Here is a 17,808-nt window from a genome sequence, read left to right as displayed (position 1 = left end):
TGCCAAAATGGGATCAGGCTGAGCCCAGTGTGGAGTGGCTCTGGTGACAGGAGCTGCAGTGAATCCTCCTGGGCACTCCTGGCACAGCTCAAACCCTCCTGGGGGCTTCCCTGGGCACAGCAGACACTCCTGGGTGCTGCCACCTCTCTCCTGCTGTCCTGACTTTCCTGTCAGGGAATTCTCCTGATGTGCTGACAGGGATTCCAGCTGATTATTTCCATTTTTCACTTCAGGTAGGGTTTTGTTCTTCGAAGCTTTTTCCTCTCAGAATGGAGAGGCTTTGGTGTTTCCAGAAGACAATTTTTGTTTGCAGAGGAAAAATTTCGGTGGTTATGTAAGGCTGCAACATCAATAACCTGGATAAAAATGAGAGGGGAGCAAAAGTGTTAATGTAAAATTATCTCCTAACATTTTTTTATAGCTGTGATGGTCTCAAGGCCCAGGTAAGAAAAAAAACTGTTAGGAGAAAAAAATCTTTTGTGAAGGCAGCCAGTGCAGCTGGAACTTTTAGAAGCTTTCAGAAGAAAATGTCTTAAATCTTCCCTGACTTCTTCAACTGTATTTTTAGGTGATCTAATAAAAGATTACCTCTACCCACAGAGCTTGTCTAGAGCTTAAAATTATGCAAGTTATGTATTTTTTTAAAAAAAAGTTTCTCTATACAAACTTATTTTTATTTTTTTTTTTTTTGCCTGTTTACATTCCTTCCATTTCTTGGTAACTTTCTAAAAAATCCAGGAATAGCAAAGTTCTGCCTGGCATTCCCAAGCCTGATCTCATTTGTCAGGAGGATGTGGAGGAAGCCTCTTACACCAGTTTATAAACATTGCCCTTGTATGGGAAGAAAAATTCCTGCACTTGTGAGCTGGTGAGGCTGGGCCTGGCTGCAGCATCCCTGATCCCCTGTGCTGGGAGGGAGGAGATCCAGCCAGTCCTTTATCCAAAAAAAAAAAAAACAAAAAACCCCACAACAAAAAGCACATTTTACAACATGTAAATCGAGTAAAAATGACTTTGACGCTGTTTTGGGGAGTGGTCCTGGCACGTGCTGTGTGTGATTCAGGGATCCCCATCCCTGGCAGTGCCCAGGCCAGGCTGGCTGGGAATTGGAGCCCCTGGGGCACTGGGGGGTGACCCTGCCCGTGGCACTGGGTGGCTTTGGGGTCCCTTCCGTGGCTCTCACTTCAGTGCTGGCCAGGGCACTTCCCTGGGGTGGAATTAGATTCACTTGGAGATGATCTTCTCTTGGATTCCATGCTGCAAATGACAGGAAATATGATTTATGTGATTTAAATAATGCTCAAACTGCATTTCCAAGTTCACTGCATTTGGGAGCGAGCTCAGTGTTCCTGCTTTTACTCCTTTGACGTGTTTTGGAAGTTTTGGGATGAAAATCCTCCACTTGAAGCTGAGAAACGAAACATCGATGTGTTTTCTTCTCTTGCAGAGCTGACAGAGCCTTCCAAGAGTGTGAAACCCTCTGGTGCTGTCCCTGGGAGCTGCTGCCCGGATCCCAGGGGGCTCTGCAGGCACACTGTCCCCAGCTCAGGGATTGTCCCCAGCTCAGGGATTGTCCCCCGGGGCTCAGGGACTGTCCCCAGCCTGGCCCTGGCCCTGTCCCCAGCCCAGCACACTCCCCGTGTCCCCCGGGGCACAGGGCAGGAGCAGGAATTTTTCCCTCTCCCTGCAGAGGCCGATGAGAGCAGGAGGGAGGAGCTGAGTGCCAGGGCACCCTTGGGCCATGGGGCTGGCATGGGGCTGCCAGGAGCCGCTGGCCCTGCCCCTGTGCCCCCTGGCCAAGGGGCTCCCCCCGGCCAGAGCCCGGGGAGGGCACAGGGGCAGGGCAGGCAGCCCAGGGCCGGCCTGGAGGAGCTGTGGGTGACGTTCCTGCAGCGCCAGAGGACACAGCAGCAGCAGCAGGGCTTGGGGACAAGGGGACAGCTGTCCCTGGTGGAGAGGCTGGAGAGGCTGGCACGGCTCCTGCAGAGCCCCATCAGGCACAGCCTGGCAGCTGCTGGGGGGCAGGAAATGCAGGGAGTGCAGGAAATGCAGGGAAGGGAACAGCCAGGAGTGAGAGTGGCAGGAAAATCCAGGGGAGGGAGAGAGGGAGAGAGGGCACGGCTGAGGCACGGCAAAAACAGCCCGGGGGAGCCCGGGGCAAACAGGGCAGGGCACAGGGTGGCCCTGGAGGAGCCCAGGACAGACAGGACAGGGCACAGGGTGGCCCTGGAGGAGTTCAGGACAGACGGGGCAGGGCACAGGGTGGCCCTGGAGGAGTTCAGGACAGACAGGGCAGGGGACAGGGTGGCCCTGGAGGAGTTCAGGGCAGACAGGGTAGGGCACAGGGTGGCCCTGGAGGAGCCCAGGACAGACAGGGCAGGGCACAGGGTGGCCCTGGAGGAGTTCAGGACAGACAGGGCAGGGCACAGGGTGGCCCTGGAGGAGCTCAGGACAGACAGGGCAGGGCACAGGGTGGCCCTGGAGGAGCTCAGGACAGACAGGGCAGGGCACAGGGTGGCCCTGGAGGAGCTCAGGACAGACAGGACAGGGCACAGGGTGGCCCTGGAGGAGCTCAGGACAGACAGGGCAGGGCACAGGGTGGCCCTGGAGGAGCTCAGGGCAGACAGGGCAGGGCACAGGGTGGCCCAGCAGCTGGAGAAGGTTCTGGAGGAGCAGCCCGTGGCAGTTGCCAGTGACAGCTCCTCGGACACCCGGCTGAGCTCAGAGCCCAGCGCCTGCAGCACCTCGGGCTGGGACACGGCGACCCCGGCAGGGCTGGACACGTCCCCTGCGTGCGGGGACAGCAGCTCCGTGTCCCTGTCCCTGTCCCTGTCCTCCATCGACACGGCCAGGCTGCTCCGAGCCTTCGGGCAGCGCCGGCTGGGGCTGGCCCCACAGCTGTCCCCACAGCTGTCCCCACAGCTGGCCCCACAGCTGGCCCCACAGCTGTCCCCACAGCTGTCCCCGGGGCTGTCCCCGGGGCTGGCCCGGCTGTACGGTGCCATCAGGCAGCAGAGGAGGCGCTCAGAGCTGCAGGATGAGCAGAGAGCCGCGGGCAGTGCGGGACGTGCCCCGGGGGATGCTCGGAGCCCTGGGGAGGGGCAGCAGGGCCAGGTAAGAGCCGTTCCCGGGGGATTCCCAGTGCCGGGAGGGCGCTGGGAGTCACTGAAAACTCCTTGGCAGGGCTTGTAGGGGAGGCTTCTGCCCCCTTTTTCCTTTCACCTTTTCCCTTTCCCCATTCCCTTTTCTCCTTTTCCAATTCCCCTTTTCCCATTCCCTCTTCCCCTTTCCCTTTTCTCCTTTTCCCTTTTCCTTTTCCCTTTCACCCTTTCCCCATTCCCCTTTCCTCTTTTCCCCTTTCTTTTCCCCTTTCTTTTCCCCTTTCTTTTCCCCTTTCCTCTTTCCCCCTTTCCTTTCCCTTTTCTTTTCCCCTTTTCCCTTTCCCCTTTCTCCTTCCCCCACCACACAAATTAGTACACCAACCAAAAAAAAAAAATCTCGAATTAACAAACCAAAACCACTCCCCCTGGGCAGGGATCCGTACAATTCTCAGAATTTTCCTGCTGTTTGTCTCATAAATAATGGGATGGTTTTGTCTGGCTGCTTGTGAATTCTTTTTATCTCTAAAGAGCTGCGAATTGCAGGTGAGAGCTCTGCAGTGCAGCTCTTGGAAAGGGAGGGAATAAATAAATAAATTCCTTCAGGTGGCTTTGGCTGTGGCCCTTTGCAGGAGAAATGGAAATGTTCCTAAAGAGGGACTCAGCCTGGGCTTGGTGATTTTAGTGAGCAATTCCAGAGTTTGGGGCTTCTGTAAAACAGGAGTGCTGAAAAGTACAGAACAAGTGAGGAATATTGGATTAATACTTTCATTTTTTTTTGGTATTTCCAGATGAAAATGGAACTGGCATCATTGCTACCTGATTTAATTGAAATTAGCTATTTTATTTTATAGAAACAACTCCATTTGTCAAATGAGCCAGTGAATAATGAAATAATGAAAAAATAATGCAAATAACTAAATAAATCTGGGGGAGAAATAATCTTTTTGAAGGTGAAGAATGGTTCAGAACTATTTTATTTAATATTTTTATTTTTAACATTTATTTGAAGGTAAAGTAAAACTGGCCTGAACTTTGCAATATTAAGACAATGAAGCAGACACCAGCATTAGGATCCAACGTTTCTGGCATGGTTATAGAATTTAAAAGATGATTTTATTCCAAGTTCCATTCACAAGATTAATTTTTCAGGGTCTGTTGAACCTGAAACCCAAATCTGATTTTTTTTTTTTTTACCTGTTAGATCACCTGTGAGCTGACAAATGGAATTAATGCCATGGGGAATAAAGCCTTTAAAGGCTCACTGAGCCCTCATGGCTTTAGAAACTCTCATTTTTTTAATCTGCTGCTGAAATATTCTTTAAAAAAAATAAATAATTCCCCCTCAAATAAGGAGCGAGAGAAACTAGATGGCAAAATGGCAAATGGAATTGAAAATTCCGATTTTGGCTGAGGAAAAGCCAAGATTTGTTCGTGTTTTTAGCAGAAATCTCTGTGGTTGTGGGGCAGATTTCAGCTCCCAGAGGGGTTCCTGCCCCACTCCCTGTGGGAATTTCATTCCCTGGATTTTTCCCTTCTCCAGGGGAACATTCCCAGCTCTGGGCTCTCCCTTCGGCTGAGCAGCCCCAGTTATTATTATAATAATAAATAATTAATAATTAATATTCCCACAGCAATAATGTGCTTTTACTAAAGCACAGAAATGTGATTTTCCTCCAAACCCGGGCTGCTGGAAATGCCCCTGGCCCAGGGCTGGGTTTTGTGAGAGCAGTGGGAGCAGCCTGGGGTCACAGCGTTAATAACATTAATAACAGCATTAATAACAGCGTTAATAACATTAATAACAGCATTAATAACAATAACAGCGTTAATAACAGCGTTAATAACGGCATTAATAACAACAATTAATAACATTAATAACAGCGTTAATAACATTAATAACAGCGTTAATAACAACAATAACAGCGTTAATAACGGCATTAATAACAACAATTAATAACATTAATAACAGCGTTAATAACAACAATAACAGCGTTAATAACAACAATAACAGCGTTAATAACAACAATTACAGCATTAACGACAGCGTTAATAACAACAATTACAGCATTAATAACAACAATTACAGCGTTAATAACGACAATTACAGCGTTAATAACAATTACAGCATTAATAATATTAATAACAACAATAACAGCGTTAGTAACAGTAACAGCGTTAATAACAGTATTAACAACAACGATAAGAGCGTTAATAACATTAATAACAACAATTAATAACAATAACAGCGTTAATAACGGCGTTAATAACAACAATTACAGTATTAATAACAGCGTTAATAACATTAATAACAACAATAACAGCGTTAATAACAACAATTACAGCATTAACAACAGCCTTAATAACGACAATTACAGCGTTAATAACGACAATTACAGCGTTAATAATATTAATAACAACAGTAACAGCGTTAATAGCATTAATAACGGCATTAATAACAATTACAGCGTTAATAACAGCAATAACAGCATTAATAACGGCATTAATAGCAATTACAGCGTTAATAACGGCAATAACAGCATTAATAACGGCATTAATAGCAATTACAGCGTTAATAACGGCAATAACGGCATTAATAACGGCATTAATAGCAATTACAGCGTTAATAACGGCAATAACGGCATTAATAACGGCATTAATAGCAATTACAGCGTTAATAACGGCATTAATAACGGCATTAATAACAATTACAGCGTTAATAACGGCAATAACGGCATTAATAACGGCATTAATAGCAATTACAGCGTTAATAACGGCATTAATAACGGCATTAATAACAATTCCAGCGTTAATAACGGCAATAACGGCATTAATAACGGCATTAATAGCAATTACAGCGTTAATAACGGCATTAATAACGGCATTAATAACAATTCCAGCGTTAATAACGGCAATAACGGCATTAATGACGGCATTAATAACAGCAATAACAGCATTAATAACATCATGAACAGCCGTTCCGCGGTTCCGCGGGCGCGGCAGGGGCCGGGCAGTGCTGAGCTCTCCGCTCCCGTTGTGTTTTCGGTGCCGTTCTCCCCCGCCGGGGCTCTCAGCGCTCTCTGTCCCCTCTGCTCTCACAGAGCCCCGTCCCCATCGCCCCGGGCCGCAGGCGGCGCTCGCGGATGCTGAGCAAGGGCGTCCAGGCAGGTGAGAGCCCAAATTCCACATTTCCTGCCTTGGGGACCCCCTCGGCAGCCGGGGGTGTCTGGGGGTGTCTGGGGCTCTTTGGTGTTTGGGGGGTGTTTGGTTTTTGGGGGGTGTTTCGTGTTTGGCGGACGTTTGGGGATGTTTGGGGGTGTTTGTTTGGTCTTTGGGGGGTGTTTGGTGTTTGGGGGGTGTTTGGGGGTGTTTGGGGGGTGTTTGGGGATGTTTGTTTGGTCTTTGGGGGGTGTTTGGTCTTTGGGGATGTTTGGTGTTTGGGGGTGTTTGGGGATGTTTGGTGTTTGGGGATGTTTGTTTGGTCTTTGGGGGGGTGTTTGGGGGGTGTTTGTTTGGTGTTTGGGGATGTTTGGGGATGTTTGGGGATGTTTGTTTGGTCTTTGGGGGGTGTTTGGTGTTTGGGGAGTTTTTGGGGGTGTTTGGGGGTGTTTGGGGGTGTTTGGGGGACGTTTCTGCACTCCCCAAATCCACTGCAGTGCTGCCAGAGCAGGGTGCTGTGCTCAATCAACAGCAGCTCTTTAATTACCACTCTTGGGCTGCTCTAATTACCAATTTTCTCACTTGTAACTTGATTAACCCCAGCTCCTGCCCCGTTGTACTGGCAAAGGTGATCTGCCTTTTTTTTTTTTTTTAATCTGTTTTTTTCCCCAAGACATCTGTTCCTCCCAGAATGGCTTTTGTAGGCATGTGCTATTTCAGAAGTGTTCCATGTTCTTCCTGGGAATATTTTGGGTGCTCAGTTCTATTTCAGTCCTGAGCTGCTCCTGGCCTGGTGCAGTTCTGCACTTGGGTTTTTTTTTTTTTTTTTTCTGGTGGTAATTTGCAGTTTCTTCATTGCTTTCATTTCCACGCCAACTCCCCATCATCACATCGAGTAATGGCCTTGGTTTATTCATCAGAGACTGCAATTATTTATTTATTCCTGCTTGTGTGCAAGCAGATTGAATCAGGGAAGGATTTTCATAGGGCAGAGTTAATTCCAGTTGAATTCCCACCCCCAGATCAATGGAGATTTTGCTTGGGGTACTTGGTTTTAATTTCACTCAGATTATCACACACTAACAATCCTGAACCACTGGAAACTCCCCTTGGTTTGGGGAGTGGCAATAGAGAAAGTTTTGGCTGTTGGAGGTGGGTGAGGAAAGGGAATTTTCCCTCTGGGTTGGCAGGGGGATTGTCCCTGTCCTGGCACACACAGGGGGGGCTGTCCCTTGCTTGGGATATTTGATTTTAATTTCACTCAGATTATCACACAATAACGAAAGTAACAAACTCACCTTGGTTGGGGGAAGTGGGAATGGAAGTTTCTGGCTGGAGATGGGTGAGGAAAGAGAATTTTCCCTCTGGGTTGGCAGGGGGATTGTCCCTGTCCTGGCACACCCAGGGGGATTGTCCCTGCCCTGGCACACCCAGGCTGAGGTGCTGTCCCTGTCCTGGCACACACAGGGGGATTGTCCCTGTCCTGGCACATCCAGGGGGATTGTCCCTGCCCTGGCACACCCAGGCTGAGGTGCTGTCCCTGCTCTGCCATTGCAGGAGCCCTGGAGATCGTGAGCAGCGGCACCAGGAGGAACACGAGGGACGTTGGGGTGACATTCCCCACGCCCAGGAGCAGCCAGCAGCTGCAGGAGCCCCCGGGGCTGTGCCAGGGGGGCCCAGCAGGAGCCTGGCACCAGCCCTGGGCACGGCAGGGCCCGGGCAGACACGGCCCCAGCAGGAGCAGGCTGCACCTGCAGCCAGGTGAGCACGACACAGGCACGGGGACACCAGGGCTGGCCCTGGCACTGCCCCTTCCTGCCCTAATTCATGGGATCCCAGCATTAAATCCTGCCCTGATTCATGAGAGCCCAGCATTAAACCCTGTCCTGATTAATGAGATCCCAGCATTAAACCCTGTCCTAATTAATGAGATCCCAGCATTAAACCCTGCCCTAATTAATGAGATCCCAGCATTAAACCCTGTCCTGATTCATGAGATCCCAGCATTAAACCCTGTCCTGATTTAATCAGAGCCCAGCATTAAATCCTGCCCTGATTTTTAATTTGAGCCCAGCATTAAACCCTGCCCTGATTTTTAATGAGAGCCCAACATTAAATCCTCTCCTGATTTTTAATGAGAGCCCAGCATTAAACCCTGCCCTGATTTTTAATTTGAGCCCAGCATTAAACCCTGCCCTGACTTTTAATCAGAGCCCAGCCAAGCCCCTTGGTGCCCGTGGTGCCCAGTTCTGGTGGCCTGTGCAGTCAGGGTAGGGGTGTTACACACAGGAAATGCAGCAATTAGGAAGGAATTAATGAGGCAGAGAGGTGGGAATCTTGCAGGTATTTCATATTAATTTCTGGGATACAAAACATTCTCTCAAACTCTCAGTGCTGGTCACCAACTTGTCCTTAGTGCCTCGTGCCCTGAGGCTTCCCAAAAGATTTTTCCAGAGTATTTGAGTGAAAATTGGGAAGAATTTGGCTGGTCTTGAGTTGTTTGAGAGTTGCATTTTTAGGAATGTGGTGGAGTCCCCTGACATTTTCATTTATTGGGTTTTTTTGTCTCTCTTAAATTCCTGCCACTCTTCACAACGTCATAATTAAATGTTTAAAAATATTTCCCTTCCTCATCACTGTTGTTGTTGTGGGGACTGATCATTCTCTCTCATGAGCGTTTAATTTAGAAAATTCAGAATCACAGCTCATTCCCAGTGTCCCCCCCCACCATTCCCAGTGTTCCCCCCCCCACCATTCCCAGTGTCCCCACCACCATTCCCAGTGTTCCTTCCCCACCATTCCCAGTGTTCCCCCCACCATTCCCAGTGTCCCCCCCCACCATTCCCAGTGTTCCCCCCCCACCATTCCCAGTGTTCCCCCCCACCATTCCCAGTGTCCCCCCCCACCATTCCCAGTGTCCCCAGCACCATTCCCAGTGTCCCCCCCACCATTCCCAGTGTCCCCAGCACCATTCCCAGTGCTCCCAGCACCATTCCCAGTGTCCCCCCCACCATTCCCAGTGTTCCAGCATTCCCAGCTCTGTCCCTGACCATGACCTGGGATCTCCTCCTGGCTCTTGGTGTCCCCTCAGCCTCTGGGGTTGCTCCAGGCTCAGGAATTTTTTCCAATCTCCTTTCTCTCCCCTGCTCCTTGAACAGGGACCCCGTGGCTCGTCCAAGCCGAGGATCTGAGCTGTGAATGGAGGAAAGAAAACCAGCCCCGAGGCTCTGCTGGCCCCGGGCCAGCCTGGTTTGAGCCCTGGGCCATCAGCAGAGCCTGGAGGGAGCCCCTGCGGGAGAGGAACTGGGGGGAGCAGCCCAGCAGGGGCCAGGGGGCTGCCAGGGGGCTGCCACAGCCCCACGAGGGGCTCACGCTGCAGGTGAGGGCACCCAGGTGGCAACTGGGGAATTGTGGCAGTCTGGCTGTCCCCAGAACACTTCCCCAGTTCATTCCCCCAAAGTTTGATTGGTCTGGTGCTGCAGGGATTCAATCCTTGGCTTCAGGAGCCAAGGCAGAACATCCCAGCACATTTATTCCCACACAGAAATAACACTGAGGTGTACAGAGCTCAGAGGAGACAGCAGAGACCATGAGATCAGAGACCATGAGATCAGAATGAGATTTTATTATTCTTTGTTATTATTTTAGGGTTTTTTTTTTTCTCCTTTCTGGCCACTTTATTTCCAGATTGTGATTTGGTGGAAATGAGCTCTCTGAGCACCTCCCCAGCATCAATGACAGCAGTTTTATATTACACATTCTGTTATATAAATAACACAATCACTCCTGTCACCACCATGGGGTTCCCCCCGTGCTTTGGGGTTGGTGGGGGATGCTGTGGGTGCCCCCAGCCCCACCTGACCTGGCAGGGGGGTGTTTGTGTCCCCAGGAGGCGCTGGCCCTGCACCGCCCCGACTTCATCTCGCGCTCGGGGCAGCGCCTGCGGCAGCTGCAGGAGAGGAGGGAGCAGAGGGGACAGCTGCGACAGCTGCAACAGCTGCAACAGCTGGAGCACCTGCGGCCGTCCCAGAGGGAACAGCTGCTGCAGCCTCCAGGGAAGAGGAAGAAGCACAGGACGGTGACACAGCTGGTGTCAGAGCCAGGTACCTGAGTCCCCCACGCTGGGATTCCGGGGATTGGTGGGAAGGGGAAGGGTTGGACAGGGAGGCCTCACTGATGTGTGTGTGTGACAGAAAGAAAGAATTTTCAGTGTAGAAGCTGGAGAAGGAATAGAAATGATGGCAAATTTTGATCTAGAAGAAGAGAATTGCTGAGCCAGGCTTAGTGGGTAACTAGAAGGCAAAGAACAAGTGAGTTGGAAGGATAAAAGAGAAAAGGATAAATCCACCTCAAACAAAAGATGTTTGTACCAAGCAAAAAGATTTTCACAGGCAAACAAAAATGCCAATGTTGCAAGTAGAGAAAAGATCTCAAAAATTTTCACTGCAAGAAAACTGAAAAAAACCCTCTAGCTTAAACTGTAACATATTAACCTTTTGTGATGGGAAAACAGTGCCATGAATATGAAATGTCAGCAGTTATGATGGGCTGTAGGTGATAGTGAAGGAATTGATTGGTTGTCATGTATTGAGATGCTCTGCAATGAAAAGTATTTAATGTATTGTGACCAGAACTAGGCTCACCCACAGCCCCCAACTGCTGGAACCTGATTTTTATTGTCTATGCAATAAACATAAGAAAAGAAAATTTTAAGAGCCCTCTGAAGTCTCCATCTCTCCATCAGGCTCTTACAGTGTATTTATTTCTTATTTATTTCTCATGAAGAAATATGTTTTTATTCTGTGTTTCTCATTACAGTTAGTCTGTAAGATCTTGTAAGGAATTTTGTGTAAAAGCTTCTCTAAAACTTCCAAAGGATTCCCTCAGGTTGTTGCAGTAACAAATTTGTTCATCGTTCCCTTCTCTCAAAATTTTCCCTTCAGGTTTCCTGATGAAAGAAAGGAGAAGAGCAATTCCCAAGAGAGAAATGTTTCAAAGGTCTAAAAGGTAAAGTTGAGGGAGTTTTATTTTGGGTGGATCAGTGCCCTGGGTAGGGAGGGGCTCTGGCTCCTGTCTGCACTCACAGAACTGGGTGTGCAAATAATTCAGCTTTTCCACTGAAAAATGCAGGGGCCTTCTCAGAGGGAGAAGTGGCCTTCTTGGTGGTTTTTAATGATTTCTATGATAACATTTTAATGATTTTAATGATTTTTAGCATTTAAAAGTATTCTTAGGGTGTGTGGGGAAGGTGTCCCTGCCCATGGCAGGGCTGGCACAGGGTGGGCCTTGAGGTCCTTGCAACCCAAACCATTCCAGGATTCCACAAATTCTATTCTTTCTTATTTTAATTCTATTCTGTTCTGTTCCTATTCTATTTCTATTCTATTTCTATTTCTATTCTATTTCTATTCTATTTCTATTTCTATTCTATTTCTATTCTATTTCTATTCTATTTCTATTCTATTTCTATTCTATTTCTATTCTATTCTATTCTATTTCTATTCTATTTCTATTCTATTCTATTTCTATTCTATTTCTATTCTATTCTATTTCTTTTCTATTCTATTTCTATTCTATTCTATTTCTATTCTATTCTATTTCTATTCTATTTCTATTCTATTCTATTTCTATTCTATTCTATTTCTATTCTATTCTATTTCTATTCTATTCTATTTCTATTCTATTTCTATTCTATTCTATTTCTATTCTATTTCTATTCTATTCTATTTCTATTCTATTCTATTTCTATTCTATTCTATTTCTATTCTATTTCTATTCTATTCTATTCTATTTCTATTCTATTCTATTTCTATTCTATTCTATTCTATTTCTATTCTATTCTATTTCTATTCTATTTCTATTCTATTTCTATTCTATTTCTATTCTATTTCTATTCTATTTCTATTCTATTTCTATTCTATTCTATTTCTATTCTATTTCTGTGTCTCTAAGGGAGGCATTCCCGGGCTAGGAGAGGCCTCCTGGCTGCAGGAATTCCCTGGACCCCCGTTTTCCCGGTGGGACACCAGCAATCTCCACACCCATTTGTCATTGAGGGAAGGTGTGGGTGGGCACAGGGTGTGGATTTTAGGATCGGGCAGTTCCCAATCACCGTCTGTGCCTTTCCCCTCCCTCCAGGATCTACGAGCAGCTGCCCGAGGTGAGGAGGAAGAGGGAGGAGGAGCAGAGGAAGCTGGAGTACAGCTCCTACCGCCTGAGGGCTCAGCTCTACAAAACTGTGAGTGTCCCTGGGCGCTGGGCATGGAGCAGGGCACTGTTCCTGTGCACAACAGCCCAGCCTTGGCTCACACACACAAATACTCACACAAAATTGAGAATTGCACACAGCTCATATGGCTGTGGTTATCAGCAGGCACAGAGTTAAACCTGAGCCGTTCACTGAGCTCAGCTCAGTGCTTGGTCCTGGCTGCTCTTGGTGTCCATCAGGCTTTTCCCTTTCTGGAGCTGCTTCCATTCTTGTTTCCTGCTCTCACACCGGGAGCATTTCCCTCTCCCCAGGTGTGAATGGTCCTCTCACAGGAACAGTTCTGCAAACTGATTCTCACTCTTACAATTCCTTTCTCACAGGAATTTCTCAGGCTGGCTGTTAGCTTGGCCAGACTAACAAGGCCTGGTTTAACAAGGCCTGGTTTTAGAAGGTTTTCCCTGTGTGTAGCCCCCCTCTGGAGCACCAGCATTCCCCAGGGATTTGCAGAGTGGGAATTCAGGGGCTGGGCTGCAGGGGGGCTCAGGGTGTTCCTTCCATGGCCCCAGCCAAGATTTCAGCACCAGGGGATGCTCAGGGTGTGAATTCCATTGCTGTGGACACCAGGGGATGCTCAGGGTGTGAATTCCATTGCTCTGGACACCAGGGGATGCTCAGGGTGTGAATTCCATTGCTGTGGACACAGGGGATGCTCAGGGTGTGAATTCCATTGCTGTGGACACAGGGGATGCTCAGGGTGCTCCTTCCTTTCCCTCAGCCAAGATTTGAGCACCAGCTTCCCCCTTTCCTTGCCTGAATTCCTCCCATTCCATGGAAATGCCAAGGAACTGGTCCTGGTGAATTGATACCACAAAGGAATTGTGCAGGTGGGCCAGAGGGATCCCAGAGCACATCCCAGGGAGGACAAACGTCCCTGGGGCTGCTGCCTTTGCTCTCCTGTGCCCTGGCTGGGGATGGGTTTGGCTCAGGGAATTCCCAGCCGTGCCTAACAAAGCCTGGAGTCATCCTTAATTCAGTCTAAGCTTGCAGGACACTTAACTCTGCATTTCTGCAGTTTCTGTTTGCCCAGCACTGGCATCAGCCAGGTCCCAGTCTGGGAACCCCTGGGACAAATCCCTGAGACCAAAACTGGCCTTTTTAAAACTCTGGATCTTAAACTTGCACTTGAGTTTTGGTGTTAAACTCCTGGCTGGAACAGTTCCTTTCCTGGAGTATTCCAGGCTTGGGTATTTGTTGGGAACAGCAGTCACTGGATTTTGAAAGTCAGCACTTGTATTCTCCAGAACATCTTCCTACTCTAATTTGGGGGATTCACCACTAGCAAGATTTTAATTTGTTGCTATACTTGGGCTGGGTAATTTCAGGACAGGTTTTTTTTTTTTTTTTTTTTTTTTTCCCTGGTCTGAGAATTCCAGATGCTGGTACAGTAAATTCTGAGGAATAAATGAGTTCTGGCAGTCAGTGGCTTGGAGTGGCAGAGTGAGGGAACAGGATCAGAACTTGTGTGCATAAATCTGGGTTTGACTGGGAGGGAGGTGATGATTCCTGGCAGTAAATCCTCCCAGTGCTGCAGTTCTCCCTGCTGGTGCAGAAAAGCACCGAGGGGAGGGAGCTGTAAATCAGGGCAGGGATGGGTGAGAGCTCCTGAGCGAGCTCCTCGTGCCTGAAAAATGAACCGCGGATTTTGTGGGATGGCTCCAAAAATGAGGCAGAGCTTTGGGGGAGGAAGGAGCTGCTCCAAGAGCTCCACAAAAAGTGAAAATCCAGTGAGGGACAATCTCAGTGTCCAGGCTGAGGGGTGAGATGCAGCTGAGTTGATTTGACTCAAAACCAGACCCCAAATCGGTGAATCTGTGAACAAAATCGGTTTCCCTTCTGTACAGCAGAGTGCAAATATCCCTGAGGGCTCTGGGAGGGGCTGTCAGGGCTGCCTCAGGCACTGGGGCAGCTCACTGAGGTGAAAAGAGAATAATTACAAATTCTGTTGGCACTGAGTGAGGGGGAGATCAACACTGGCCCACCTAGGACTGGAACCATACAAATCCCTGGGCTGGAGTGCCCAGACAATCTGAAATTGTTGAATAATTCCCTTCATTAAGATTGCAAAGTTATTTTTATCACAGGGTGCTCGTGGATCTGGGCTGATGTTCTGTCCCAGCAGCCCTTTGCTTTTGTACTTTTAGTTTCAAATAGAGCATAAAATCATCCCAGAGACATCAGGGGATGGGCAGTGCCCTGGAATTCTGCACACTCTGATCTGATGGCAGCAGCAATCAGAACTTCCAACCCCAGTGAAGTGGAACTGGATTTTATATTTTTTTTTAACCAGATCCAGATTTGTTCCATTACTGAGGTTTTACATTGGTGGAGTGAGTTTGTGATTCCAGTAAATTGGGAGAAAATTCCCAAAGGGAGCAGCAGGCAATGGCCAACACTTCCCTCTGTCCCTGAGACTGAGCCCAGCCCCAGCCCTGAGGATTTTTGGATTTTTTTGATTTTCTGCAGGGATGGGGATGTCCCCAGGCAGGCAGGGACCAGCAGGTGTCACTGCCCCAAAGGGAGAGAGCAGCTCTGGAGCTGCCAGGCTGCTCTGGGGAAGGTTCTGTGTTCACATTTCCCTGTCCTGTGTTCACATTTCCCTGCTCTGTGTTCACATTTCCCTCTGTTCTATGTTAGATTTTTCTCTTTTCACATTTCCCTCTTTTCCTGTGTTCACATTTCCCTGTGTTCCTGTGTTCACATTTCCCTTTTTTCCTGTGTTCACATTTTTCCTCTCTTCCCCCCAGCCTCGGCTCATCCCTCCCTCGTTGTGTCCTGTTTTATTCCATGATTTTTGGTGGAAAGCCCCTTCCCCTCTCCCTGTGCCTCTTGCCTGGAGCTCTGCTCCTTTTCCTGGGGCTCCCAGAAATTTGTGCCTAAGGGAGCAGTCTCAGCCAATTCCAAGGGTTATTTATGGGATGGATTTATGGGCTAATGTTCCTGACCATTCCCACTGCAGCCACCACAGGGGTATCCTGGTGTTCTCAGAGATCGATTCTGAGCTGCTGGAATTGTGCTAAAAAGGTGTAAATTCCCATTTTTTTTAGTGTTTATTGCCCCTTGGTGCCAGGCTGGACATGTCTTGGTGCCACTGGGGACAGTGGGAGGTGACCCTGCCCTGGCACTGGAGGGGCTTGAGGGACCCAAACCCCTCTGGGGTTCCACATCAATCTGTGCAGAGAACCTGTGCTCAGCATTTCTTCATTTTCCAAGCACTAAAATTAATTTATTTCCCTTTTTTTTTTTTTTTTTTTCTTTTTTTTTTTCTCTCAGAAAATCACCAACCGTGTGCTGGGCAAGAAGGTGTCCTGGAGCTGAGGATGCCAGGCTGGGACAGGGAGGAGGCACTAAATGATTCTGCAGCCTGACTTGGTGCTTTTGGGTCCCTTTTGTGCTCATTCATCCTGCCCTGTGTAGGAATCCGTGCTCTGGGGGCAGTGCCAGGGTTTGCAGTGAATAGCTGGGTTTTTATAGTGGTGTTAGGCACTTCCAGAGGAAACAGAGGCTGGAAAAACTGGGTTCATGATATATTTATAACTCCCTGATTGGAATAGAAGTGTTATATATTTATTTTCAATAGGTTTTAACGAGGATTTTTTTTATTATTATTATTTTTTTAAATTCCCGTTTCGATGTAGAAAATGCACTTGTTATGTTTTGTACCTCAATAAAAGCCCTGAGCTGTGGTAGGTGTTAGAGCTGTGTCTGTGCAGGGGCTGAGCAGAGACAGCTCTGGGAGCTTTTAGGCCTTTGCTGGGACAATCCCGTTTTTGGGGTGGCTCTGTCCTGCCCCGGGGGGGTTCGTGGTTTCAGTTTCTGTGCTCAGCACCGAGCACTCGCTGGGATGGATAAAGAGGAAAGGGAGGAGAGCAGAGTGGCTGTGAGCTGTGCTGGATGTTTGGGCACAGCCAGGGAAGGGTCCAGAGAGAGCCCAGAGGGCTCCAGGACAGCTGGGACTGGGGACAAGGGACAGAGGGACAGGACCCAGGGAATGGCTCCCACTGGGAAAGGGGAGATTGGGCTGGGATCTTGGGAAGGAATTCCTGCCTGGGCTGCAATTCCCAGATTTGCTGGGGCTGCCCCTGGATCCCTGGCAGTGCCCAAGGCCAGGCTGGATCCCCCTGGGGGTGTCCCTGCCATGGATGGGGTGACTCTGGATGGGATTTGGGTCCTTCCCAACCCAAACCATTCCAGGATTCCGTGGTGTGGTCTCAGAAATGGAAGTTAAAATGTAGATTACAGATTAACACCATCCCATGGCTGGGATCAATCAGCTCACACCTTCCCAAAATCCAGTTTTCCCTGTTTATCACAGCCTGGTTTGTGTGGTTGGGGCCCATCCAGTGCCACCCCTGCCCTGCCCTGCCCAGCCTGAACTGGGCTTTGCTCCTTGCACTGCCTGGTCCTTGGCACCAGCTGGGATGGAATCGCTGCCTTGCCTTTGGAATTTTGTGCTGGGGCTGCAAATGAAGCAAAAGGTGCTGGAACTGCTGGGGCTGAGCTCTCTGATGGATCCCCTGGGACACTCGGGGACAGGTTTGGAGCTCCCTCAAGGCCACTCAGCTGCTGATTTGTGCTTTGGAGATTGGTGTTTGTTTTGTCACTGGCTTTGGAGAGGAGCAGCTGAGGGATTTGCCCTGTGCCAAAGCAGGTAAGGAAAGTTCCCCACAATTCCAGCAGGGCTTGGACTGAAAGAACACACAGACCCAGCCCTGCACTGGACCTAAAATGAAATGGATTAGGGATTTCACATCACATAAATGGATTATGGGTTTTAATCAGATTAAATGGATTATGGAATTTACATCAGATTAAATGGATTATGGATTTCACATCAGATTAAATGGGTTATGGATTTCACATCAGATTAAATGGATTATTGATTTTACATCAGATTAAATAGATTATGGATTTTACATCAGATTAAATGGATTATTGATTTTGCATCACATAAATGGATCACGGATTTTACATTAGATAAATAGATTATAAATTTCAGATCAGATTAAATGGATTATGGATTTTACATTAGATAAATAGATTATAAATTTCACATCAGATTAAACGGATTATGGATTTTACACCAGCCCTCCCCGAAGTGCATCTCATTTTTTCTGTGACTACATCCTGGATCATAATTCACTTTTCCTGAAACAATTCCCTGAGGAAGGCAGGACTTCCTGACTGCCTGTTCATTAGTGCAGCTCCCACTTTAATGCAGTGGAGCAGATTTTAATATATTGTTTCCTTTGTGCTGCCTTTATGAGCCAGTGATGCACTCGGGGC

The 17,808-nt window shown here is 48.2% G+C and overlaps 1 protein-coding gene across 6 annotated transcripts in view; it reads left to right on the top strand.

Annotated features, from left to right (window-relative positions):
* Positions 1-16,208, top strand: part of ALMS1 (ALMS1 centrosome and basal body associated protein) — a 49,485-nt gene extending 33,277 nt beyond the window's left edge. For all 6 annotated transcript variants that reach the window (XM_088162873.1, XM_088162872.1, XM_088162868.1 and 3 more), the window contains 8 exons: positions 1,448-3,114; positions 6,200-6,266; positions 7,815-8,018; positions 9,416-9,636; positions 10,147-10,360; positions 11,201-11,264; positions 12,396-12,495; positions 15,796-16,208. In XM_088162873.1, the coding sequence (XP_088018999.1) occupies positions 1,448-3,114; positions 6,200-6,266; positions 7,815-8,018; positions 9,416-9,636; positions 10,147-10,360; positions 11,201-11,264; positions 12,396-12,495; positions 15,796-15,840 (2,582 nt within the window). In that variant the 3' untranslated portion in view covers positions 15,841-16,208. The remainder of the gene's footprint in view (positions 1-1,447; positions 3,115-6,199; positions 6,267-7,814; positions 8,019-9,415; positions 9,637-10,146; positions 10,361-11,200; positions 11,265-12,395; positions 12,496-15,795) is intronic.
* The last annotated feature ends 1,600 nt before the right edge of the window (positions 16,209-17,808 follow it).

Source organism: Sturnus vulgaris, chromosome 4 (genome assembly GCF_052056855.1).
Source record: "Sturnus vulgaris isolate bStuVul1 chromosome 4, bStuVul1.hap1, whole genome shotgun sequence".
Classification (NCBI taxonomy): domain Eukaryota; kingdom Metazoa; phylum Chordata; class Aves; order Passeriformes; family Sturnidae; genus Sturnus; species Sturnus vulgaris.
This window is presented reverse-complemented; position numbering and strand designations above follow the sequence as displayed.